The 26,989-nt window shown below is 36.4% G+C and overlaps 3 protein-coding genes across 7 annotated transcripts; 1 reads left to right on the top strand and 2 right to left on the bottom strand.

Moving 5' to 3' along the window:
* Position 1: 1 nt before the first annotated feature.
* On the bottom strand, positions 2 to 7,317 carry si:dkey-183n20.15 (RING-HC_RNF170 domain-containing protein). Of its 2 annotated transcripts, none has more exons than XM_058756050.1 (7): positions 6,477 to 7,317; positions 3,962 to 4,052; positions 2,939 to 3,005; positions 2,514 to 2,559; positions 1,528 to 1,601; positions 935 to 1,045; positions 2 to 468 (listed from the first exon to the last, which is right to left on the bottom strand). In XM_058756050.1, the coding sequence occupies exons 1-7, from the start codon at positions 6,607 to 6,609 to the stop codon at positions 163 to 165; spliced, it is 828 nt and encodes a 275-aa protein (XP_058612033.1). In that variant the 5' UTR covers positions 6,610 to 7,317; the 3' UTR covers positions 2 to 162. The 2 variants fall into 2 exon arrangements, with proteins under 2 accessions (XP_058612033.1, XP_058612032.1); XM_058756049.1 differs by having other exon boundaries at positions 2,514 to 2,601; positions 6,477 to 7,311.
* Positions 6,119 to 26,400, top strand: hook1 (hook microtubule-tethering protein 1). 4 transcript variants are annotated; one of them, XM_058756040.1, is made up of 23 exons: positions 6,119 to 6,274; positions 7,901 to 7,986; positions 8,516 to 8,588; positions 8,680 to 8,730; positions 8,966 to 9,098; positions 9,220 to 9,287; positions 10,991 to 11,053; positions 11,706 to 11,789; positions 15,050 to 15,213; positions 15,402 to 15,542; positions 15,634 to 15,835; positions 15,925 to 16,035; positions 16,116 to 16,203; positions 16,562 to 16,628; positions 17,125 to 17,265; positions 17,355 to 17,442; positions 17,596 to 17,627; positions 17,729 to 17,811; positions 17,976 to 18,076; positions 18,390 to 18,491; positions 18,635 to 18,703; positions 20,226 to 20,377; positions 26,262 to 26,397. In XM_058756040.1, exons 2-23 carry the CDS (start codon positions 7,964 to 7,966, stop codon positions 26,269 to 26,271), a joined length of 2,046 nt encoding a protein of 681 aa, XP_058612023.1. In that variant the 5' UTR covers positions 6,119 to 6,274; positions 7,901 to 7,963; the 3' UTR covers positions 26,272 to 26,397. The 4 variants fall into 4 exon arrangements, with proteins under 4 accessions (XP_058612023.1, XP_058612022.1, XP_058612020.1 ...); XM_058756039.1 differs by having other exon boundaries at positions 6,137 to 6,384; positions 20,226 to 20,324; positions 26,262 to 26,400; XM_058756037.1 differs by having other exon boundaries at positions 6,137 to 6,384.
* Positions 22,076 to 26,641, bottom strand: LOC131527164 (cytochrome P450 2J4). The gene is made up of 9 exons (XM_058756048.1): positions 26,315 to 26,641; positions 25,844 to 26,006; positions 25,426 to 25,578; positions 25,184 to 25,344; positions 24,512 to 24,688; positions 24,256 to 24,397; positions 23,512 to 23,699; positions 23,195 to 23,336; positions 22,076 to 22,706 (listed from the first exon to the last, which is right to left on the bottom strand). The coding sequence occupies exons 1-9, from the start codon at positions 26,504 to 26,506 to the stop codon at positions 22,531 to 22,533; spliced, it is 1,494 nt and encodes a 497-aa protein (XP_058612031.1). The 5' UTR covers positions 26,507 to 26,641; the 3' UTR covers positions 22,076 to 22,530.
* Positions 26,642 to 26,989: the final 348 nt, after the last annotated feature.

Consider the following 26,989-nt stretch of genomic DNA (forward strand, 5'->3'; position numbering starts at 1 on the left):
CACTCATCTCATTTAGTGCTGTATGTCTATTCTAGACACATCGTCATTGAAAATCCATGTTCAATAAGATCAAAGTGCAGCAGGCCATAACACTGTTAACCTTTGCCAACAAGGTTGATTAGTGTAATTTCAACATGCTAGTAAGCACATCATCACTGTCATCTACAACGTGTCGGTCAGCACACCCTGCGTGACCGAGTGCGTTCTTGTCCTCTGCGGCCCCATCTGCTGGTTGATGTTAATAATGCAGATGAGGAGAAGGAAGACCACTACAAAATCATCCAGCATGCCCAGCACACTGCTCAGTGGCCCAGGAAGAGTCTCCAGTGGGAAGGCCAAAGACATGGCAGCGCCAAATCCACAGACAGCCACCCTCAAGAGAAACAGCCACACCAGGCCGCTCATGTTCCCCAGCCATCGCACCAGAAAGAGCAGGAAGAGGGGTGTATCGCACAGGTAATCCTTTACCTAAAAAAGGAAAAGATGACAATCATATTGTAGCATATGACCTAGCACGTGAGATATCAGCGTGTGCTGCGTATCTGAACAATAAAAACATGTCTGTAGGTGTCTTCCAACTGTAGGAAACAATGTCCTTCCTGGCCTGACGTTTCACAACCTTTGTGGCATCAAGAACTAAAATAGGTGTGGTGACGTGAGCAAATAAAATGATAAACTCTCTGTTGAGAAGTAATAATGGTAATTGTACCAATTTACTGGCAGTGGCACAAGTTTGTCAACACAACGAATGGTTATATAATGTAGTTTTTCAAGTCAGCCGTCACCTGTCTTTGGGAGCTTTACAGTAGCTACAATCGCATTGTGTGTCAGTCTGACTTCACAAAAAAACTAACTGATATGATTTCAGTCTGACATATGGCATGTACAATATATACATTATTGCTTTAGGCCAACTTTAAGCTAATGTTTGTACCTGTCTTGGTGCTCCAGAGTAGCGCTTGTTATAGTCTCTGACATGTTTGAGCACTTCTGTCTCTTTACAGTCAGTTCTGGTCTCTCTGAAGAGATGACGCATCTTATTCACCTGAGAATAAAGAAATGATAAAAGACAAATAAAATGAGAGCTTTACCTCTTCTGTATATATATATATATATATATATTATATAATATAATATATACACACACATATACAGTAATTGTGACATTAATACAATTTAAAATGGCTGTTTTCTATTTTAAAATCCTTTAAACTGTAATTTATTCCTGTGATGGTATAGCTATATTCAACAACCATTACTCCAGTCTTTAGTGTCACATTACCCTTGAGAAATCATTCTAATATGCTGATTTGGTTCCTTAAGAAACATTAATTATTATTGTCAATGTTGAAAACAGTTGTGCAGCTTAATAGTTTTGCAGAAAATTATCACTCACTACCATTTAAACATTTAGGGTAAGATTTAAGAAAGAAAAAACATTTTATTCACAACTAAAATATACAATAAAATGCATTTATTTGTCTTTCTTTTCTTCGAGAAGCATGCATCAGCTAAGAAATCTCTTACCGTCTGTCTGCACAAAGGACAGCTGATGGCATCTAACCAAGAGCAATGTTTCCAGTAAGATATCAGACATGGTGCTAGAGGGAAAGAGACAGAAGACAGATAAGCGTGGGCCTCTCCTTCACCATGTGCCTAGTGCCATGTGCCAGAAATGTGTTGTTATATTCTAAACTATTTTTATCAGATAAATAAAAATAAATGTGCTTTTCCACTGAAATGCATTGGCTTCAGTGATTCAGAAATGTCATTTGGATTCCACCATTCACATCATGTTAAAACCACACAAAAATGTTTTGATTCAGGTAAATCTGGACATATTCAATGAATTTTTTTTTTTTTTTTCAATAGCAAGTATTTAAAGTATCTGCTCAGATTCGCTACTTTTTATATATATTTAGTAGAGTTAACGTGACTAGAAGGAATAATAATAATAAATACTGAACAGGTAATCAAAACTAAAAGGGACATGCATGTGTATCAGCACATACCAACCTTCAAATTATGAAGGTATAATTTTTCTGTATAATTTTTATTACTTGTATTATCTTTGCTGCTCATTATTTTAGTCTCTTTAATGTGCTTATTTAAAGTGCGTGTGGTGCAAGAATTATGAACAGTTTCGAATTTTGTATTAACCTTGTAGTTTACTATTAACATAAATCTACAAATATTCCCTATCTGAGTGTGTGTTCATGTGATCTGGGTCAGGTGAGAGGCTCAGCTATCGTAACTATGGCAACAGTATAATATTAAACTCCATATACAACACTGTAGAGTCACATGACTGGGTAAGTGTTCAGTGCTTGGGGTGTAATTGACCATCTGCTCTCTCACAGTTCCCCAGTTATATTAGTCTAAAGCACCTTCAGCCAAAGTGAACCAGCATGATGATTAACATTGTAAAACACTGAAATGGGATACTGTATATGCAAATACTTCTCTTTTTTTCTTTTTTTGCAGTGATGTGTTTTAAGTAGGTTGATACGCACCACAGAAAAGATGCCCGCAGTTGGTCTCTACGGGATAGCTGGCGATCTGTAAACAGACGGGACAGTGATTGTCCCAGTGATCAAAATCCTGCAAGCATGAAATTAAGATTATAAATCTGGATTCATATTCACTTTTCCAAGTTCTTAGAGTAATACTATTTTTTTTTTTTTTTCTTTTTTTTTTTTAAGTAATAAATGATAAATGAAATTTTATACAAATATTGCTCTGTTGCAGGTGTCATTTATTTCTAGGATAATGTTTGATTTTATAGTATTGCAGTATTTTACTGAAGTAGACATTTCTAATTAAAAATGCTGCATTTAATTATAAATAATGAAATGCAATACACAATATAATAATTTTTCTAGTAGTCTCAGACTTTTGGAGGCCAGTGCATAATGTGTGTGTGGGAATGTGTATTCACCTCTTTTTTGTTCACGTGAGGATTGTGTGGCTGGCCTTGACTCCTTATCTTTGAGAGCAGAGAGGACCTTCAAAAGTGAGAGATGAAGTTATTAAAATGCAATACTGTGGATTTTATGTTCAGCCATTCTGTTGAACTGAGAGACTTCAAATCACAATGCAGGACTAGAGTTTATAAGGTCATCGTCATCATATGGGCAAGGTGAGTTGAAACATCTTCATTACAGTATCATTACAGCTTACAGATTTTCTTTTGAAATTCTGAGTAAGCTGTATAAAAAAAATACCTAATTTCTCTTCATTAGAATAAAAACATTTATTCATCTCAACTCGCTTTTTTCTGTACAAAATTGATTACACTTTTTATCAATGAGTAGGCTGACTAAGTCTGGAAGAGCACGTACGAAATCTAAATTTAGCCATCTGACACACCTGTGTGTTTTACTCACACCAGATAACGCAACATCAGACAGCCTTAAAGTACATCAGCCTCTGAAATATGTCAGTACTGAACTAACATTTGCCTTTGATATGAAAATAACTATATTTGCATCTTATTATAGCTTGATATCCTGCTGTTATGCTATCTTATGCAGCATCTTATGTCTTTAAAACAACACAACATTGTGCAAATGATCCCATGTGAAAGTATTTGAGAATTGCAAGACTGCGAGTTCAGTTTAGAATTGAATAAAGTTAGACTGACGTCATAATATTTCATGTCTGTGTGGTGCCTTTTATTGCCCTACAATACCATAACACAGTTAACTTGCAGTCTCAGGACACACTTCATCATAATACATGTATAGCTATATATAAATATTTAATTATTTATCAAATGAATAATGCTGCATATCGTTAAAATGTTTCAATATAGCTTTATATAATCAGACAAAATTTTCCAATGGCAGCATTTAAACATTCAGCTTACACAGCAGACAGTTTCAGATTGGATTACTGGGCACAAAAATGTGCATGAAACATAATTAATACAAATCTAACACAAATAGTTTGTCTCTCTCACCTGTTGTGGAAGCTGTGGCTGGTGGGCATGTTTCTTGTTCGTAATTCAGTTGCTTTCTCTCGTGCAAGGCAAAGACTGGAATGCTTTCTCACTAGTGCATTGTACACAGTAAATTTGACAGACGGGTTAATCATTAACCAGGGCATCAGTCCCCTTTTTTGGAGATTAGGTAACTACAATGATTTCCTGTTGGATTTTCGAAATTTAGGAAACTTGCTTGCAAACTTACCGGCCACTGCAATATGTTAATGCATGTGAAAATGTGTTTATTGACTTTATTTGCACTGAACAAACCCATTGGCCATTTTCTCGGTCTCCAGTGTTGTATTTTTGTCATGTGACCACTATCATAGGTTCAAAGACACAGGTTGTAAGTCTCCTCCTATTTTAAGTAGGTTAGGTGTCTGGTTAACCTGTCAATGGTTTACTGTAACTTTACACAATCTACGCTGTCCCATATGGATGACAAAAGAAATGCATTTTACTGAGCAGCATGGGACAATAATAACCAGGGCAATCCAGCAGGTTAAAACAATCTACACCTGCTTTAATACTATACTAATACTATAGGCTTATTATATTACACGTTGACCCTCAAATAGAGTGTATCATGTGTAGGTTATTTATAAGTTTCTTATATCTATCAATATTCTTTTTTTGAAAAGACAGCTTTTGTAACTTATTAGTCACCCCACTTCCAAATTGGCTCCATATCAGTGCGTTTGCCCTGGAGCTTAATGCTAAAAATTTCTCAAGCTAATATTTACTTTTCTCATTTTTGCCTAAACCGCAAGGTCGTTGTGGCTGAAAATAGCAGCTGTTGATCCACAAGGGCCTTGATGGCATAGGGGTGGGTTAAAGACCCATGGCCCAAATGAGATTCTGAAGGCTGTCATGGTTTAAAGTCCAGTGTCATGTCAGTCAAGGAATACTGCCACCAGTTGCGCTGTCCCATGTGCTTAACAGGTTGAAGACGAAATAGAAAATTAATTTTTAGCTTATTTCTGACTGGCATATCCATTGAGCTTAAGTATATGTTTTAATGTTATCAAATGTGGCTTTATGGTGAAATGATAAATAGAGTAAATAAAGGTAAGAGTTTATCTAAACTTTAATGGAATGCAGTTTATTTTTACTTCTGTTTCTATCGATTATTATCTCTTTATATTATACAACTGTTTGAAATAAAGGCACTAATATGTCTCTTATTTTGTATATGAAGTATTCCCACATGTGCTCATCCCATACTGGGTAAACGCATGTGACTTCACATCACAATCTTATCGCATGTTTTTATTACAAAAAGGTAATAAAAAGCTTGAGAGACGTTAATGTTTAATGTTTAACGACAAAAAACATAAATCTGTGTAAATCTATGTACATGTACAAGTATGTACATCCTTATTTCAACTCAATTTTATTTTTTTTAACTTTTTTTTTTTTTTTTTTTTACTAACTGAAGTTAATTTGAAGGTTCAGTCATTATTCTGTTCCATTAGAGTAGCTTAACTCATATTTGTATAAGTGGCAGTGGCAATAAAATAAACAAATGGCTTCTTTTTCAAAAAAAAAAAAAAAAAGCTTTCTTTGGGAGCTGTTGATCATTAAGCATCTGTGCATAAAGTGAATGTCCCTATGAAATGCCAAGCAAAAATAACTACATTAAAACAAATAAAAAATTGTCAGATTTACCCAATAAGCACTGAAAAATGATAATGATTTACATGACTTGGAACATGATTGAATAGTTTCTTGCTAGTCACAGCTAGTAAAAGATGATCATGGTGATAATTTTTTAGATGACCAGCTACTACAGTAGGCTATATTTCAGATTGACCACCTTTGGTTTGTTGCTGGTCCAAGATGGTCCCAGCTGATCATCTTGTAACAGTGAGTCAATCCTTATAAGCTTAATGTTTTTAAGGCTAAATATTTTTAAGTGCTTATTTGGGTGAATATAGGGCATTTTGATGATAAATTTGACAGTATTTTGTAACACATTGTAGGCTATTTTACATTCACTTCCATAGCGTGGAAACCAAACGCTTTATACCACATGATCCGTATTCTCTGCTCTGCCAGTCTCCTCGGATCTCTGTTTTGATTGGCTACACGGTGTCCTGAGCTCAATACACCATTGGTGTTTTATTTCTTGCTGTTCCACTCTTGATCCCGTCAATCCCCCAATCCTTATCAACGCAGCACGCGCTGTATCCGCGGCGGACATTCACGAAGCCTTTACGTATCAATTAGTGCGTAGACGCAATAGACGTGAACGTAGCGCTGGTGAGCGCTGGGCAAATACACACGCAGGTAGGAAGGGGAAGCGCATTGTTGACAGGTGGACGGAAATATTTGCCCGATAGCACTGAGGAGATATGGATTTAAATAAAACGGTGCTGTGCGAGAGCCTGATTATTTGGGTAAGATCCTATCTTTTAGTTTAGTTTAGTTTTAAAGGTCACTGGAATCAGGAATCGTTTAACTGCGGTCAGATCCTTGACGATAGCGTTACCTGTCGCAGGTAGTCGTTTCCTTCGGGCACCATGGTCCAAAAATACCGGAAATAAGACCTTTAGATGTGTGCACTTGCTCTTGTAAACCAAACGGGGTCTGCGGTGCATCATTACAACGTTAAAAATTCTCATTTCTCCAAGCGGCACCCGTCCAACACGCGACACCAATATATACAAAATTCATAATAAAGACAAACCAGACTCAGAAGAATGCTGTTAGACAACACTAACTGTAAACAACACCAACAGTCACAGCCAACTCCATCCTCATCCGATTTGGGCGTCTAATCTGGTTAGCTAGAGTATTTGTGGAATGTGTTTTATGCAATCAGATATTCCCTGTCTCAGTTTAATATGATGGCGTTTTGATTTTTGACTGCGGTGTGTGATTGCATGCGGCGCGTGCTCGCGATTCTCTGTATTTGGCTCTGATCCATGGCTGTGTTTACATTGCGTTTACACCAAGGCCCCTTTCTGAATAGTTTGCAAAAGAAAACTCTCAAAATCATATTCTCTAAACCTGTGGTGTCTCTATAATACAGTATTTTCATTCATTCTGCTGCGATGAATGGCATGGCCCTGCTTATAATGGTTACCTGAAAATATGGCACATTTTAAATACATTATTTGTTTGTTTGCTAGTATCCCAGAGTGTCATTTCTGTAGCGATGTTTCATACATTAGAACTACGCACCCAAATGTGCGTATTTTATGTAATATAGCCTATATGTAAGTCATTGGAGTTTATAAAAATATCTTTAGTAAATATATACCTTAACAAAATGATGGAGCGTTTTGTTCATGTTAATTGTATTTTTCTTTAGTCAGAGTGCTATATGCTATGTCAAAGCAGATTGGATGACAAAACTGAAATGTACAAAACCTCCAGGATTTTCTATTAAATGTTCTATCATGCTGCAGCAGTAGCGATTTTGAAAACCTTTTATTGTAGTAATGCAGGGTTTCCCAAATGAGGCTTGACAAATGTAAAATTCATCTTTGTGCTGTGCTGAAAATGCTCTTTCCAAATTTGGTGTTCACATTAAAAAGAATTGCTTGGATTTAATGTTTTTGTCACTTTGTTTTCTTTCAGTTAGCACTTTCTTCTTTTTTAAAGTGCAAAAATGATCAATCAGTCAATCAAGGAATCAATATTTAGGATGTTGTTATACCCTGTGGGAGCAAAGTTAATAAGCTTTAGACCAATACGAACATTAACTAGCATTTTCAGGGAAAAGAAAATCCTCTCAGTGTCAGAATGACTACGCAACTGTTATTCAAAATAAAGTAAAATTTTACATATGAGGTGGTTCAGTGGACAAAAAAAGTTTGGGAACTCCTGTTGTAATGCATTTTTTTGTAGTTTATCATTGTTTATTATAGTACTGTTTGTGTTTGTTTTCTTTTTTTGTATATGCCTCAGCTGCAAACCTTCAAAACTGCAGCCCCCTGTAAGACAGTGGAGGATCTGACCTCAGGGGCAGCCATGTCTCAGGCTCTACATCAGATGTAAGTATGTTTACATTTATTCACTGGCAGATGCTTTTGTCCAACGCTTTTATTTATTTCATTACCCATGACTTCAACATTGCTAGTGCCATGTACTACTACTGCAGTGTTTCTTTGACTCATTCTTTCATACTTAACTGTGTTATACATTTCTCAATTGCCCCTATTTTTTGTTTTCCTCCTTGCTCTACTTAATCAGATTAGTTTTTTCCAGGTCAGCATTACAGATTTATATCTCAGCTTGTCAGTGTGTGAATATTTTATGACTTGCATTGGGTTGTGGGTAGTCCTCAGAGTCATATTACCTAAAACACTTTTTTTTTTTGAATAAACATTCAAACTTAGTGAAATTTCTATATTGTTATCAGAGAGCCTGAGAGTGTGATGTAATTCTGATTATATTAAAGCAGGATGGGATAAGAACAAAATGTATTTGATTTGATTTTGCCAACTGACCTGAATGAAAGCATCTGAAAGTATCTGAATTAGATAAGACTGTGCTGCACTGATCGATATATTTAAATTACAGAGATCCCTCATGGTTCAATGAGAGCTGGCTAGCCCGCATTAAAGAGGATGTTGGAGATAATGTGAGACTCAAGGTAGGCTTATTTTTCTTTTACGCCTTGGTGCTTAAATCAAATTTAATGTGTTAGTCAAAGCTAGTGTCTTTGTTTCTCTCCATTTTTACAGATGAACAATCTCAAAAAGATCCTGCAGATGATTGTTGATTATTATAATGAGGTAAATGACACAGTGTTTTAGAATTTTCTTCTTTCATCTGACACAAAGCATTCTGAATTCACACATGCCTACAGTCACATGAATGTGTAATTGTTGGGCGGGTTTAATTGTATAACTGTGTTAATCCCTGCAATTTTTCTCTATTTTTTTCATAATTTATTTCAAATATACAATAATCATGCTTAAACTGATTCGTTCTAATAATGAGTATGTGTTCTGATCACTTTGTGTTCAGGCTTTGGCTCAGAAGATCGCAGATTTCCCACTGCCTGATCTGCTGCGTGTGGTAGAGCAGTCTGATCAGGTAGAGCTGGGACGCCTCCTACAGCTCATCCTGGGGTGTGCAGTCAAATGTGACAGGAAACAAGGTATTTAAATGGATAGTTCACCCAAACCTTAGTTCACTCCATATCATTATTTACTGCTATTTTCCTGGTGATGCATATATATTTCATTATTTTAACCTTGTTAGATTGTTTTGTTGTTCAGAGTATATCCAGGTTATCATGACTTTGGAGGAATCTGTACAGCATGTGGTGATGACTGCTATTCAGGAGGTCAGATTCATTTTATTCAGGTGTTTTAAGTGGTCATTTACAGTGGTGTGAAAAAGTGTTGTCCCCCTTCCTGATTTTTACATTTTTTGCATATTTGTCACACTTAAAAGATTCAGATCATCAAACAAATTTTAATATTACACAAAGATAATGCAAGTAAATACAAAATGCAGTTTTTAAATGATGATCTCATTTATTAAGGGAAAAAAGCTGTCCAAACCTACCTGGCCCTACGTGAAAAATTAATTGCCCTGTCCTATTAAATCATGAAAGAACTGTGATTAACCACATTATTTTAGAAAGCTGAGTTAAATTTCACTAGCCAAACCTAGGCCTGATTACTGCCAGACCTGTTGAATCAAGAAATCACTTAAATAGAACCTGCCTGACAAAGTGAAGCATGTTTAAAGAGCAACACATCATTCCGCGATCTTAAGAAATTCATAAACAGATGAGAAACAAAATAGTTTACATGTATCAGTCTGGAAAGGGTTATAAAGCCATTTCTAAGGCTTTGGGACACCAGCAAACCATGGTCAGAGCCATTATCCACAAATGGAGAAAACTTGGAACAGTGGTGAACCTCCCCAGGAGTGGCCGGCCTACCAAAATTACTCCAAGAGCACAAAGACGACTCATCCAGGAGGTCATAAAAGAACCCAGAACAACATCTAAAGAACTGCAGGTGAGGACTTTCCTTAATTAAGGTCAGTGTTCATGATTCAACAATAAGAAAGAGACTGGGCAAAAACAGCATCCATGGGAGAGTTCCAAGGCAAAAGCCATTGCTGACCAAAAACAGCACAAAGGCTTGTCTCACATTTGCCAAAAAATATCTTGATTATCCCCAAGACTTTTGGGCAAATATTCTGTGGACTGATGCGACAAAAGTTGAACTTTTTGGAAGGTGTGTGTCCCGTTACACCTGGCGTAAAACCAACACAGCATTTCATAAAAAGAACATCATATCAACAGTCAAACATGGTGGGGGTAGTGTGATAGTCTGAGGCTGCTTTGCAGCTTCAGAACCTGGATGACTTGCCATAATTGATGGAAACATGAATTCTGCACTCTATCAGAAAATCCTGAAGGAGAATGTCCGGCTCTGTGTTCGTGACCTCAAGCTGAAGCGAACTTGGGTTCTGCAGCAGGAAAATGATCCAAAACACAGCAGCAAGTCCACCTCTGAATGGCTGAAGAAAAACAAAATGAAGACTTTGGAGTGGCCTAATCAAAGTCCTGACCTGAATCCTATTGAGATGCTATGGCATGACCTTAAAAAGGCGGGTCATGCTCGAAAACCCTTCATTATGGCTGAATTACAACAATTCTGCAAAGAAGATTGGGCCAAAATTCCTCCACAGCGCTGTAACAGACTCATTGCAAGTTATCGCAAACGCTTGATTGCAGTTGTTGCTGCAAAGGGTGGCACAACCTTGTGGTTTAGGGGGCAAGCACTTTTTCACACAGGGCCATGTGGGTTTGGATTTTGTTTTCTCTTCATAATAAAAAACTTCATTTAAAAACTGCATGTTATCTTAGATTAATATTTAAATTTGTTTGATGATCTGAAACATTAAAGTGTGCCAAACATGCAAAAAAATAAAAAAATCAGGAAGGGGGCCAACACTTTTTCACACCACTGTATATATTTTCTTTATAAAAGAAAAAATTAATTTCAAAGCTTTTTATATTGATTACAGCTTATGAACAAGGAGACTGTGTCTCAGTTAGGAACAGAACATCCTGGAGATTTTGAACAACAGGTAAGAAATACAGACATATAACATCACCACAGTGTAAGAAAAAGTGATGAGGACGTCGAAGATCTTGATGAAAAATAATCTTTTATTACAGCGTAGCAGTGACAAAGTACAAATAGCACTTCAGATTCAGCGGAGTCTAAATGAATCCCCAACATCCTAAGCTCAAACATTTTATACTGTATTACGTTCATCTTCCCGCTCAACATGTAAATGAAGTTTCGTTTTAAATGTAAATTGCGGATAACAATGAAAGTGATAGCCTTCCGTTCCCACATCTTTGGTAGACTTTCAGATGGGAACAACCAAATGTTAGGGTGATAAGATTAAACAGAATCCCTATCAGTTGTTTCATGTACCCGTTTGGTCAGCAGATTGCTCTTGATGGCCTACTGCCATTCCCACACTATAAGTGATGAATTATCACTCCGGAGATACTATTTGCATATCTTTTAAATGGAAAGAACTATCGCTATGATAATTAAGCTCTTTGTAGGGAAAGGTGTATAGTTTAATACACAATTTGGAGTGGAAGCTAGGTCGAGGCAGACTATAATTTCTTACAACAGTGTCAGTGTGAGAACATCAGAGTGTTGATATTGTTGTTAAATGTAGTATCTTGTAGTGTTCTTTAGTGATGGTGGTTTTTTGGTAGTTAAAGAAAGCCTTGGAGGGTCTGACTGAAGTCATGGCAGAGAAAGAAGAGTTGGCTCAGCGCTGTCAGGAGCTCGACATGCAGGTGAGATTCTAGTTTCAATAAAACAGCTGTCAAAGGGCTTTGTATTAACAAAGATACAAGAATATTAGCAATGTTAAAAGTCAAGTCACAATTTATATAATACAGATTTCAAAGCAGCTTACAGTAATAAACAGGTAAAATTAGTGTTAAAATTCATCAGTTATGAAATGACTTCAATTTCAGTTGTAAAGCAGCTTTACAAAAAAAGCAGTGTCATTATTCATTTCAGTTCAATAACCATGTCATTGTAGCAAAATTTATAAGTTATGAACTCAATTCCGCAATAAAGCTGCTTGACAACTATTGATACTTTTGTGACAGCCTTAAGTAAGATTGTGGCAAAAATTGTTCATGCATCGAAACCAAAATGGTACGTAAATAGTTACTATTATTACTTGTTTTAGATATGAATATACACAGGTGCTGAAATATTTACAAGCTGCCTACATAAAAAAAAAAAGGCATTGGTCAAAGAAATCCAGAGACAGCATTTTTTTTTTTTTAGTGGCTGTGTTTGCAGACTGTAAGTGTCAACTCAGTGAACAGCATTTCTGATTTCTGCTGTTCTGTTCATTCAACAGATTTTGCCTTTGAGTGCAAGTATTTTTTGTTTGTCTCTGCAGAGGCTGATGTGTTTTAGCTTTCCAAAGAAATAATCTGTCATGTACAGTATTTCATAACATTTTTAGGTATATATTTCCCTTTTGGAAATTGTGGTCAACATGGTACATTTAAAGGTCATTTGCAGGATTTGAACTGCTATGTTAATTTTCCGATGCACATAAATGGGAAATTCATGTGTTGCTGATTCTTGACAGATTGAGTTGTAAAAGTATCCATGACCTAGAAGAGGTAAGTCTAAACAGATGCATGGCAACCTAGCCTAACTAAAACTAAAACACTGCGTTGCCACTAACCAATCTAACCACTGAAAAATTGGTCTTATCTGGGGGTTTTGTGTGGCAAAAAGAGCTCATGGATTCAGAGCTGAAATTACTGGGTTATATATTGGCGCACACTCTAAAACAAGAATAAAATGCATTTGCTGTTGGGGTGTGGGAGGTTTAACATGCTTAACATTAACAGTGGATTTGTTTCATTTAATTTGCAAATTAAATATAAAACTGCATCAATTTGGAGTTTGTGTATATACACAACTATAATAATGGATAAATTATTTAATGTTTAGTTAGTTTTGAAAGTGTTTTTTTTTTTTCGTAAACTGTTTTAATTCCTTTTGTGGTAAGTAGTGGGGCAGCACAATGTTTTTAAAATGCAAATCTACTTATAATCTGTTATAATTCAATATACGGTAATATAATTTTTCAAAAATCTTTACATCGTGCTCTATAGCAGGGGTACTCAACAGGCATTAATTTTGTGGCCCGCGTCATGCTGAAGATTAATGTATTTTTATTACAGTTTGCTCTCAAAATATTAGGAAGTTTTAATTTTTAATTTTTTTATTAAATGTAGCCTATACAATCGCAGTAGTAAAAGCTGCTCGATCTCAGCAAGCGCGCGGCACGATGCCCCAAACAACTTAAAAGAGAAGCGTTGTCCAACAAAAGAGGACAACATGATTTTACTCCACAACATCAGTCGAGTGTTTGAAGTAACTTCATTTTGTGAGCTGTTGTGTGGTTTTTGTCACAGAACAAGGCAGATAATATATACGGTAAAAGCAATGTCGATTATCATTGAATTATAAATATACTTCATTATGAAAATACCAGAGATGGCTTGAAGAACACAGTTAAACCATATATTGTCGTGTCGTATGTTTATTGTCGTATACTGTTGGATATTTAAATAAATAGTCAGATCGCGAACAGATTCAATCACCCACGAAATCTTGTTCATAAATGACAGGATTGTCTATTAAAGCCTTAAATCACAATGTAACGTTCAAATCTGCTGCCGCTGATCCAGAGAGAGCAGTTTACTTTAAACATCTTTACAAAGTCTTTTGTGTCGTTATTTCTGTGTTATAAACATTCAAATAATCACAGAAGTAATGGAATAAAAGTCTATAGTTCGGATATAAACACTGCTGTCTGCAGAAGCGATCAAAATTAAATAAATCACCTTTTTGAAAGTGACGATGCTTCAAATAAAGATTGTATCAATTACAAAGTAACGCCAGCAGCTGGAGACAAGACTTAAACTGAGATTCGTTCAAAAAACATTGAAGTGAAGTCTTTGAGCAAGTCATGAATCATTTGTTTAACTTTTTATCAGTTCGTTGAATATTGCATTCAATAAATAGACAGCAGCAATTTTTTTTCTAGAAACTCTAGTAAATGACATGTTATTTTTATTTTTCAGAATCATGGTGGGAGAATAGTGATATCTATAAAAACTATATTTCTTTCTAAAGTACTTTGTGCTATGTTTGCTCAAGAATGTTTTTAGTTTTAGCATTTTGAGTTTGGTCAACAGGCTACTCTGTTCAATATAGCAAAATAAACTTTTAATCCAATTTTTTGTTCCAGATTTTTACTCTTAAAAAAAAAATTATATATAATTTTTTATTTATTTATTTATTTTTTTGCTCAGTCTTATTTTAAATAGGACAAGGACAAGATAAGGACAGATAAAACTGTGTTTCTAAATCAGTAAATCTGCAAATATTGTCTTAAATAAAGTCTGATGATGCAAATTGTAATTTGTGGCCCTTCGCATCGTATGTAGTTTAAATGCGGCCCTCTTGGCCTCTGAACTTGAGTACCCCTGCTCTATATATACACTACCATTCAAAAGTTTGAGGTCAGCAAGATTTTTCAAGAAAGTAATTAATTTATTCAGCAAGGATGCATTAAATTGATCAAAAGTGACAGTAAATGTATTTTTAATGTAAAAATGTACCACATGTTCCACAAACATTTTTATGTAATATTAAGAAGTGTTTCTCCGCATATTCAAATGGTTTCTGAAAGATCATGTGACGTGAAGGCTGGATCAATGGCTGTTGAAAATACAGCTTTGCCATCTCAGGAATAAATTACATTTTAAAATGTTTTAAATTGTAATAATTCTTACAGTATTTTTTATCAATTAAATGCAGCTTTGGTGGGCATAAGATGCTGACCCCAAACATTTGAACGGTAGTGTACATTATACAGTACAACTCTACATACAGTCCGGTGTTCAAATATGCCATACCTGCCGTATGTATTGTAGGTCATTCATGTCTTTACATAGTAAACATCAGGTTTTCCAGAAAGCCCTGATGTTTGACCTTTTTGCCATTTAAACAGGTGACAATGCTACAAGAGGAAAGGAACAGCCTCCTGGCAGAAAATGACCTCTTGACTGATCGAGCCAGTCAGCTTGATACTTTTGATGACCCCAGCACTCCATCAGGGAGGAAGCACAGCCAGCTACAACTACAGTTAGAGCAGTTTCAGGAGGATAACTTCAGGTAGAGACAGTGTAACTGGCCAAATATTGTTTGAAACTTGCTTGATATGCATCCACAACAATATTCAGAACATCAGCAACATAAGTAGACAAGCATTGAAATAATGAGCCAAGCGTTGGTAGAATGTCTCAGTTTGAAATAGCATGCAATGTAAATAATGAAAGTGTGTGTATGTGTGTAATAACCAGGCTTGAGGCAGCTAAAGATGATTACCGCATCCACTGTGAAGAGCTGGAGAAACAACTAGTGGAGCTTCAGCATCGTAACGATGAACTGACCAGCCTGGCTGAGGAGTCGCGATCGCTTAAAGATGAATTAGACATATTAAGGTGTGTGCCGGGTCATATTTTAACAAGAAGCTTTTTCCAGTATCCTCTTTGGGTGTTTTGGGAAGTCTTTATGATTGATTTGTTTGTTTAGGAGCTGCTCTGACAGGGCAGTCAAGCTAGAGGCCTCTGTTGAGACGTACAGGAAGAAGTTAGAAGATCTAAGTGACCTCAGACGCCAAGTGAAAGTTTTGGAGGAGAAGAACATGACCTACATGCACAACACAGTCAGCCTTGAAGAGGAGCTACGCAAAGCTAATGCTGCAAGAGCTCAGTTAGAGACATACAAGAGACAGGTATAAACGTGCTAGCAGTTCTATTTTTAGGAAATATGAGAAAGGTGATGAGGTAAAAGATAAACACTACATTGTTTTTGGAACTTCAGGGTCAGGAGCTCCACAGGAAACTGTCTGACGAGTCCCGTAGGGCTGATAACCTGGCTTTCGAGATGAAGAAATTTCAGGAGAAATATGATGCTTTACTAAAGGAGAAAGAGGTAGACAGACATATTCACCTGCAAGTGCTCATACACGTGCCAAAACCTTGTGACAGTTGTGTTTGTGTGTGATTCATCAGAGGATCAGCATTGAGCGGGACACTCTCAGAGAGACTAATGAAGAGCTGCGATGCACTCAGGCCCAACAGGAGCAGCTATTACAAGCAGGTTTGTTTGCAGATACCACACCTGGAGATAGTGCCATGTGCTGCTAGAAAAAGATTGCATTTGAATGAAGACTGTTGCTCACAGCTATGAATCAGTGCAGATGGGCTCTGCTGAGAGCGATAACAGTTCCTCCACTCCTGTAATTCGTTTGGCATAGCCAATTTAAATTCAAGCAAATGAAAATCTGCTAGTTCAGAGGCAGTACAGCCTGTTAGATTTATATTCTGACCACAGTGCAGCCTTGAGCCCACCTCAAGTGATCTGTCTGGGTCACTTCACAGCTCAGTAAACACAAACTGAAAATTTAGTTTAGGAGATGTTATTAAACTTGAAGGTGTGCTTATTTCACACTTCACAGGAAAGTATCAAACAGGAAGTCCAAGCCATGATAACCTGGCAGCTGAGATATTGCCCATTGAGTACAGGTATGTTATATATAGGAAGTAAAGCATACAGATTTGCACATTTTTTCCTAATTTAACAGATTTTAAAATGCCATTTACAAAGTTGTTTTTCGTAACATCCATTACTCCAGTCTTGAGTGTCACGTGATCCTTCAGAGATCATTCTAATGTGCTGATTTGGTACTCGAGTAACATTTCTTATTATTATCAATGTTGAAAACAGTTGTGCTGTGTAATAGTTTTGTGGAAAATGTGATCTTTTTTTAAGATTCTTTGAGTGGAAAGTTGATATTAATTTTGTGCAGAAATGTCTTCATATTTGGTAGTCTGATCAAATGAGTGCGTTTACTACTGTTTTTAACATCACACTTCACACAGAAGGTGAATAGCAAGACTAGTATTCTGAACCTAATGTCTTTGTGATTCACATACACCTAGTGCATATAAAATCTTCGCTATCGTTGTTGTATAAATACATGTATTTTGTATATGTTGATGTGTATTTCTGCTTCTCCAGGGAGAGGTTCATTCGTCTGCAGCATGAGACCAAGATGTTGCGGCTGCAGCAGGAGGAGTCAGAGAACCAGCGCATAACTGAGCTGCAGGAGCAGCTGGAGGAGGCCCGGCGCGGACGCAGCCAACTGGACACTGAGAACAGGTACAGATTGACATAATACATCAAATATAAACTTACCGAACTATACAGTAGATTTTCTACATATGAACATGTGTTGTTTGTGTATTAAGATTAAACAGAGAAAGAATCAGTGAGCTCCAGCAGCAAGTAGAGGATCTGCAGAAGGCCTTGCAGACACAAGGATCCAAACCTGAAGATGTAAGTGTGTTTGAGCCACTTGGTGGTGCTGTTTTTGCACATTTTTGTCAGTGATACATGAGCATGTGCTTTGCAAATTATCTAGTGTTTGATTTCATTCTGGAAGTAGTACTTTTCATTAAAAAGTCGCATTGTATGTTTGCTTTCATGTAGTCTCATCTGAAAAGGAAGCTGGATGCTCATATGTAAGTTTAGACATTTAATCAAATTTGATTTCTTTGTTGTTTTAGCTATGTATGAGCATCTTTCTGAAATGGATCGTTGTTATGTTTTTTTTTTTCTCCAGGGTGCGACTGAATGAAGCACAAGATGAAATTATGAAGAAGAAAGAGCTGTTGGAGGACCTCCAGCCAGATGCTGCTCAAACCAGTTAGCCTTTAACTTTCGAGTCACACTCACCCACTCAAACCATCAACTTTGTGTCAAACTGTAAACTTTGATGTCCATGATCTAGATGTTATGATTCTCTTTAAGTCAAAAAAGAAAAAATCTTTAAAGTTCCTCTCAGTTTTAGAGATAAATGTCACTTTCAGGTGTGAAGATGGATGAACTGGTTGCAGCACTGAAGAAGAAAGATGAGGACATGAAGGCTATGGAGGATCGATACAAGATGTACCTGGAGAAAGCCCGTGATGTACTTACATTAACTTCAGCTCTTAAATACATAGCCTACTTTACCACTGACTGTCTTATCCTCTGGTCTGTTACAGTTTTGTAGGCATTTTAAAGTCCTCAATATTTTCATGTTATTGAATCGTGTAAAATTAAGAGCTGATCAAAACTTGATACGTTCTGTCATACTCTGCACATCAAATAACCACAAGTTTAACCTGTGCATTCTTATACGCATTCTTGCATAATATTACGCTCTTTTACATGCCTTATTATAACATAGAGTTATTACTCATATATTCCAATGATTATTCATCATATTGTGCATTTCTAAGGTGATTCGAGCTCTGGATCCCAAGCTACATCCAGCCTCAGCTGAGATTCAGTCACTGAAAGTGCAGCTCTCTGAGAAAGAGAAGAAGATCATTGCTCTGGAGGTAGAGCAGCCATCTCTTCTCTGTTTTACATGTTATTTACATCTAGCAATTTCAGATTTACTTTCTCACTCACAATTGAATTATTTTTGTTGTTTCTTTCTCTTTTCACTCATGTCTGTTCTCATTTTCTCTTCTTTACTCAGCGGGAGTGTGAGCAGGCCAAACTGAGGGAATATGAGGAGAAGTTAATTGTGACAGCTTGGTATAATAAGGTACAGTGAAAGGACTCAAAAGTTTATAATGTACAGTGTAAATTAAAGATGCTGTTATTTATTTTGATTTAAGATTCTGTGCGCTTTTTATTTGTTTGTATATTTTCATTTAAGGTGCTGCAATTAAAGATAATATAAGAATAATTTATTTATACAAGGGGACAGTTCACGCAAAAACAAAAATTGTCATAATTTACATTACCCTCTTTTTGTTCCAAACCTGTAAGAGTTTCTTTGTTCTGCTGAACCCAAAGAAGCCATTTTGAAGGATGTTTGTAACCAAACAGTTGAAAGTAGCTATAGACTAGACTAGGGCTGCACGATATATCGTTTCAGCATCGATATCGCGATATGCACATCCGCGATAGTCACATCGCAGGATGTGCGATTTTTAGTATACTGACCGTTATATTTATACTGATCGTTTTCGCGACAGCTATCGCATCACGCCACCCCGCGACGCACTGTCTTCACTGGACGCGAAAAAGCGACCGTTGCAAATCCTTTGAACTTTGTGTCAGTACGTCATAAAAAGAATGAGGGATTTCCTCGCAAGGATTTGCCGTGTCGCGCCGCATCCAGTGTAGACGGCATCACTGATTATAATGGGTTCTATTGTATTTTGTCAGCGCCCTTTGTAGACACGGTGAGAGTCACTCAGATATATGTGAACACTGAATTCCATTCAGTTCCGTGTCTATTTGTGCCTGAAATGACACATACACGCGAAACTGTCAAAATGCATGTCTCTGCAAGTATCCTTGTAAACACAGTTGCTTATAGCTTAGGTGAAGGTAAAAAATTGATAAAGAAAATGGATAGTATAGGCTCACAGCAGTTTAATGTTCCTAAGGCTTTCAGTGTCATGAATGTTAATCAAACAGCAAAACACAGAGAAAAATCACTTTTGTAGCTTTAACAGATTTATTAGATTTAATTTATACAGTGTTATTTTACATTTGATTATTCAACCAGTATACCTGAATACTGTTAGACTTACTGGAAAAAATATAAAGCACTGTTTATTTATTTTATATCTTTGTTCTATTATATTTATCTATGTTTGTAATTTGTTCATTTTTCTATGCTGATTTACTCATCTACAATATTTTTTTTCCAAATAGAGCTTTTCAAGTCATCTGGAGTTTTTTTTTTTTTTTTCATATCGCAATATATATCGCAGAAATACAAAATATCACAATGTGAGTTTTTTCCAATATCGTGCAGCCCTAGACTAGACATATATTGGCGATATTGGCTACCATCACCTATTTGGTTACCAACATTCTTCAAAATAGCTTCTTTTGTGTTCAACAAACAAGTAACAGGTGAGTAAATGATGACAGAATTCATTTTTGGGTGAACTATACCTTTATGGAATGTCACTTAAAAATGTCCCTATTATTTGATAGTTTAAATTGAAATAGATGTCTTGAAATATCTAAAACTTTAAAAGAAACAGTCTGCAGTAATTTGCTTTATGTTCTGAAATTTTCTTTTTGTCATATTGTTCAAAACACAGAGTTTGAACTTCCAGAAGCTGGCAATCGATTCACGGCTTAGCGGGCGATCCAACTCTCAAGTGCCGCCCGGCCAGTCCTTCCTGGCTCAGCAACGTCAGGTGACCAATGCCCGGCGCACCACGTCCATCAATGTGCCTGCCACTTCTTCCAAGTAAACTTTTCCACAGTACCTCCCAGCTTCCTGCTCTTCTCCTCCTTTCCCTCACATGTACACTCAAGTGACCTTAAGTACATTCTAAACAAGGGGACAAGCATGCCATGATGAACATTAGCGTGTCCCCATGTGATCACTCTCTACAGTTACACACGTTTAATAATGTACATAAGGGGCTGAACTCTGATGAAGGTTACTCAATCAGCACACAGTTATGTACAGTAGCAGTCTTTTTCAACAAGCACCTGTAACAGTCTGCAGCAGGGTCACTTCTGAACCAGCATCCATACTAAAGGTCACAGGTCAATCTTTTGTCAAGCTCACTCAGATTGTGCGGGAAGAAATGCATTTAATGCATCGTGTAATGGTAGCATGCATGCTTTTGCTAGAAATAACTTCCAACGATACACTATGCAGCCGTGGAATATATTTGTAATCGCGCTGGTATGTCATATGAAACATTGAAAGCATATGCAGACTAAACATTTTGCCCTAGCCAATCAAAATCCATCGATCAGGATGATAATGTATTTGGTGCTGGACACCAGAGTTCTTAGTTTGTTCTTATTACAGTGACTTTCGCAAACAACAACAACATGCATTGAAACTACATTAATGTGTACATTTAAAAAGACATGCGTATAATCACTGTAATTGATTAAATCTGAATCCAGGTGCTTCATTCAGTCGGTTATGGTATTTTATATTAGTTGACTGTGATAGGACTCTTGCATGCTCTTTTAACAAGCAGAAGGGCCTTTTTTATCTACTTAATGTTTCCTGTCTGTGTGAAGACCTCAAGTATCAGGATTTAAACACCAGCACAGAATTATAGCAGGCCATAGCAAACCGCTGTGACGGCTTTGAATGTGTTGTACGCCACTCTTTAAATATACATGCGTGACTTGTAAAACATAGCTGCATTGTGAAATGGCTTTTGCTGTATTGTGAAAATCTGCTCCTGCTTAGGTTGACCTGACTGAGCTATCTGCTAATAGACTAGCTGTTGCTTTTCGAATAAAACACACTCTGTGTATGTTGGGAGATATACAGTACTATTAATTCTGTTTTAAATGGTAAGGTTAATCATTGCGGTTCTGATTTGTCTTTTCTGGTGTTTTATTCAACTAGGCTTTTTGGCCTGTGATGGGTAAATGCTAATATTTATGTATGATGTGTTCCAAGGAAGAACTCTTAAATTTGTGTACTCAATTTTATGAGCACTGTCATTGTTTGTGAGAGATGATAAATAATAAGATTGGATTCATATGGTATTAGAGTAATATTTGGAGTTAAAGAGCACTTGCAGCCTTCATTTACATGTGATCAATAAACACTAAAGTTTGTTTTGCAGTACTGCCTCCTTGCGTTTTAATGACCTCAAGGTTGAAGTTTTTACTCAAGTCTCACCACTAGATGGCGACTAATTTAAACATTTCCCGCTGCGTGTCACTAATGGTGCTGAAATTACACACACAGATTTTATTTTAATTTGAATAAATGAAATATATGAAAACAAAACATCTTTATATGTTATATTATGTACGGGTAGCATTTGCCTTCACATGAATACACACTAAAATGCTTGTTTTAATGATCTGAAATCCAGCCAATACAAATGGAGGCGGCAATATTTCCTCAGCCTTGAGAGGGCACACAAAAAATTCAACGCAAACAAATTGTGACGTGACCATATGGATTTCAACATTGTTTATTATCACAGCAAAACTTGCTTATGTTTGCTGACGTAATATCTTTATCTGTCACCTAAAAAACTTGAACTTCATCCCCTTCATCTGAAATCAGTGCCAACAGGTAGATGATTCTATAATGTTTAACTTGTCGCAATGACCTTTTCTCTCTTTTTTTCTAGGGCAATGTTCATCCAACACTATTAGTTTTTGTAAACTAGGCATTACTAAGCAAGTTTGTGCAGGTTTGATATGGGAACTAAAGCTGTATTCCCTCACACCCGTTAATCAAACAAGAAGTTAGTTGGCAAATGAAAGGCCATAATCTCCACTGATCTGTTTTCTTAGGCATGTTAAATAGACACAATGTCATATTAATTAATATGTGTATTATATAACTTTTTTTTATAATGTTGAATTACTGCTATGAGAAGAATTCTCATAGCGAGTATGGTTTGTTCAGCGTGTCGTTGCATGGATCTTGAAGGGGTGTGGGGTGCGCGTTACTCCTATCACTCCATCAAGGTTGAGTTTCTCACCCTCTGCAGCTGAAAATCGAAATTTTCTGAATAAAATGACAAAGAACAGGAAGAGTTCCGTTCTAGCGAGCTGCTCCCCCAAACAGACCCTCTTTCCTGTGAGAGAGACAGAGTGGGGAGATGTTAATGTAAATAAGCTTTTATTATTATTATTATTGTTGTTGTTGAAAATTTTATTTTTTCAGAAACGCTGTATTTATTTGTTCAAAATACAGCAAAAACAAATATTGTGAAATATTTTTTAGAATTTAATAATTAATAATTTAAGCATTCGTTATTTCAGTCTTCAGTTTCACATGATCCTTCACAAGTCATTCTAATATGACGATTTGGATGATATTGTGCTGCTTAATATTTTTGTGGAAAATGCAATACATTTTTTAGGATTCCTTGAGGTATAGAGAGTTCAAAAGAACTGATTATTTTAAATAGAAACTTTTGTAACAATATAAAAGTCTTTAAAGTCACTCTGATTCATTTAATGCGTTCTTTCTGAAAAAAAGCCTTACTGACTCCAAACCTTTGAATGGTAGTGTAAATAATTCATAATAAAGTCTCTTTTTGTACTTCTGTTTTCACTTTACCTGCAGAAAAGGGCATGAATGCATCCCGCCTCACAAACTTGCCCTCTTTGTCTAAAAAGTGTCCAGGATTAAACTTGTAGGGTGTCTCCCATTCATTCTCATCAAAGAGAACAGAGTGCAGTATGGGTAAAATTGCTGTACCCTGGTTGAAACAATAAAATAGGAAGAGTTAGGCTTCATATTGTGACAAATTATACCATTGATCCCATTTTGTCAATCAGCCAAATTAATCTCTTTTGGAAGTGATGTAATTTTTACAATAGGAGCATATTGATGATTTTAATGTTAGCTAAATAAATTAACTGAGTATTGCTCACCTTTGGGATGAAGCACCCTCCAATGGTTGTGTCTTTGTGAGCCACCCGTAAGCCATTCATTGGTACAATGTCTCCAAATCTCAGGATCTCATGGAGGACAGCTTCAGTATAGGGCATGTTGGCCTTGTCGGCTATACTCGGCTCCCTTGAGCGTCCAATCACTCTGTCTATCTCCTCCTGGACTTTTTCTACAGTGCATTCAGAAAATATTCAGACCCCCTTCACTTTTTTCAATTTTGTTATATTGCAGCCTGATCCTACAGTTGTTTAAATTATTATTTTTTTCTCTCATTAATCTACACTCCGTACTTCATAATGACAAAGTGAAAACAGAATTTTAGAAATGTCTGTACATTTTTAAAAAGAAAAATCTGAAATATCACATTTACATAAGTATTCAGACCATCATACCCAAAAAGACTTGAGGCCGTAATTGCTGCCAAAGGTGCTTCAACTGAATACTTATGTAAATGTGATTATTTCAGTTTTTTCTTTTTAATAATTTTACAGACATTTCTAAAATTCTGTTTTCACTTTGTCATTATGAGGTACGGAGTGTAGATCAATGAGAAAAAAAGTGAATTTAAACAATTGTAGTATCAGGCTGCAACATAAAATTGAAAAAAGTTGAAGGCGGTCTGAATACTTTCTGAATGCACTGTACAATTAATACCATAAATTCAAATGTTAGTTATCTATGTATTATGCATAGATTCTTTAAAGAGTGTTTTTTTTTTTTTTTACCTTGTACTTCTGGGTAAGTGATGAGGTATATGAGACCCCAACATAATGTGGTGAATGAAGTTTCAGTCCCGGCTAGAAACAGGTCTAGAACACATGGAACAATGTTCTCTTCATCAAAACCGTCTGTTGTTTCATGTGGCTTCTGTTCAGGGATGGAAGAAGTAAAATTTAAAGTAAAGCTGCTGTATTCCTACAAATGAATGCAAGTGAAATAGGCTAGTTTGAAGTTCTCCTGTCATTTTAATAGTTGTATTACCTGCATCATCTCAATTAGGAAGCTGTCGATGTAGTCCCGAGGCTCTGAGGGATCCAGTTTGGCCTTGTGTTTGACAACAACCTCTTTAACAAAGGCTTGCAATAATTTGTAGTTACTGAACATGTCATTGTGCGCCCCAGGAAGATGCTTCATGATGGCTGGAAATGCTTCGTAGAGCTGAAGGAAAAACACTTTTATTTACTTTTGTGTCTGTAGTGCTGCATGACCAGAATTAATTATGAATAGATATTTGAAGGAATATTTCACCCCCCCCCCCCCCAAAAAAAAACAATTGTCCAAGATGTAGAGGAGTTTGTTTCTTCAGAACAAATTAGGAGAAAACAGGCATCAGTTGCTCAACAATGGATCTTTCTGACGGCACCCATTCACTGCAGAGGATCTATTTGGAAGCACATGATATACTGCTACATTTCTCCAAATTTGTTCTGATGAAGAAACAAACTCGTCTACATCTTAGATGGCCTAAGGGTGAGCAGATTTTCATTTTCAGTGAACTATTTCTTTAAAATTATGTTTCACAAATTTCACAAAACAGTCTTCTTCTTTAATTAGTTCTTTCCCAGAATTTATTCAAAAATAGTAAAATATCTCCCAGCCCAACTGTATGACATAAAGGACAATTATCAGAAAGAGAGAAAAAAATGTATTTACCTGGCCCCAAATGGAGCCCTCTAATTGAATGTTTTTAGATATATATTTTAGCATTGTCCTGAACTGGTGATCTGCATAATCAAATCTCTGGCCGAATACCATTTGACAGATGATATTGGAAACAGCATTGTTGAACAGGATTGTTGGGTCAAAAGCAAATCCTGAGAAGGACAAAAACTAAATGAGTCCTGTTGTTAACCTTATATTGATTCTTATATACATGCAAACCAGGTATTGTGTACCTTTCTGATTGTCAATCTCATCTAGCAAGAAGCGGCTCTCTTCACAGATGGCCAGCTCCATTGTTTTCTTTCCCAACCCAAAGTTCCTCAGTGTTGACATAGCAAAGCGTCGTTGCTTCTTCCATATTTCACCATTACTGAAGAAGAGTCCAGCTGTCCGGACACAAATATTGTACGAGCTGTGTTATTTTCTATTTGCAACCTTTTTCCAAGCTGTAGGACAAGTCTAAAGAGTTTGGGACAGTTACAAATACTTTTTTAAATATTTATTTTAGAAATAAATAACAGATCCAAATGATGTAACTACTTGAGTTTCACAATTTAAAGGAATGTTTATCTTTTGTTAATAAAGGGGGCTTGCTTCTTCAGATTCACAATAAACAATGCTTTTTTGATAGGTCCTAACCATTTGACCTACCATTGCCCGAATAGACTCGTGATAGCACTGGACTGTAGGGCCGATCCACAAAGTTTTCAGCTTGAGTTACCAGGGCCTCCTTCACCAGTTTATAACCAGTAATGAAGACCACTTTATCTCTTCCTAATCGCAGACTGAATATATTGTTGTAGGCGTGGCCTAGCTGTGAGGAAAACAACATTTCAGAAGCTTGAAGCATGTGACTGGAACTAATGCAAATCATTGGGTTCATAAATATTTTTTGTCAGCAAACTGCAAGCGTGATCTAAAAGACATGCACCATTTTAACCACTGTTATGAAGTTTTTAGTAAGTGTGTGTATATATATATATATATATAATATTTAAGTAAAAGCGATATGCACTATCATGCAATCTCTTATATCACAGTTTTTGTTTTTTTTGTTTTTTTTTCTTAGATTTGAATAGAGTCCTGTCCTATCAACCCAGAAGTGTCTATATGTCTGCTCACCTTTGTCAGATATATATGTGGCTCCCTGGAGTCAACATTGAAGACGTTTCCTAGGAGCGGAAGAGAGAAAGGGCTGGGTGGGTAATTCGGTGGGTTTCTGTTCTTCACGTAATCTGCCACCAAGAGAAGAGCCACTACGAAGACCAGTAGTCCCTTAAAATCAAGAATCTCGAGAACTGCAGTTAACGCCATGACGGGCAAAGAAGGAAAATGTGAGGTTTGCAGAATCTATGTTGAACAGGCAGCCTTTGTCCACTCCCCTCACATCTGGCTCAATAGCTGTAACAGAAAATGGACTCGGATTTACAACAAGATCTTGATGGATTAAACAGCTCTTGTTGTTTAAGAGATGTTTGAGTGTCAAATGTGTGTCAGATAATATGTTCATCAATTTTAATGGGAAATCTTCCTCAGATTTAATTAATGAGTAGAACATGCAATGAGGTGGACTATTGGAGTTTATGCCTTGCAGGTTCATTTTTAACCGAGCTTGACTTTTGCCTTAGACTTTTTGCAGTGTAAATAGAGGACAAACGATGTTAATGCAAAACACATGAAGGCTTGGCTGTGATGCTGTTCATACTGCAAGTTTAGGAGGTTATGGTCATTGACAGATAATACATCAATATGTAAAATGGTGAATTAATAGCATATTGCTTTACTCAGTTCAGAAAC

Source organism: Onychostoma macrolepis, chromosome 20, assembly GCF_012432095.1.
Source record: "Onychostoma macrolepis isolate SWU-2019 chromosome 20, ASM1243209v1, whole genome shotgun sequence".
Lineage (NCBI taxonomy): Eukaryota > Metazoa > Chordata > Actinopteri > Cypriniformes > Cyprinidae > Onychostoma > Onychostoma macrolepis.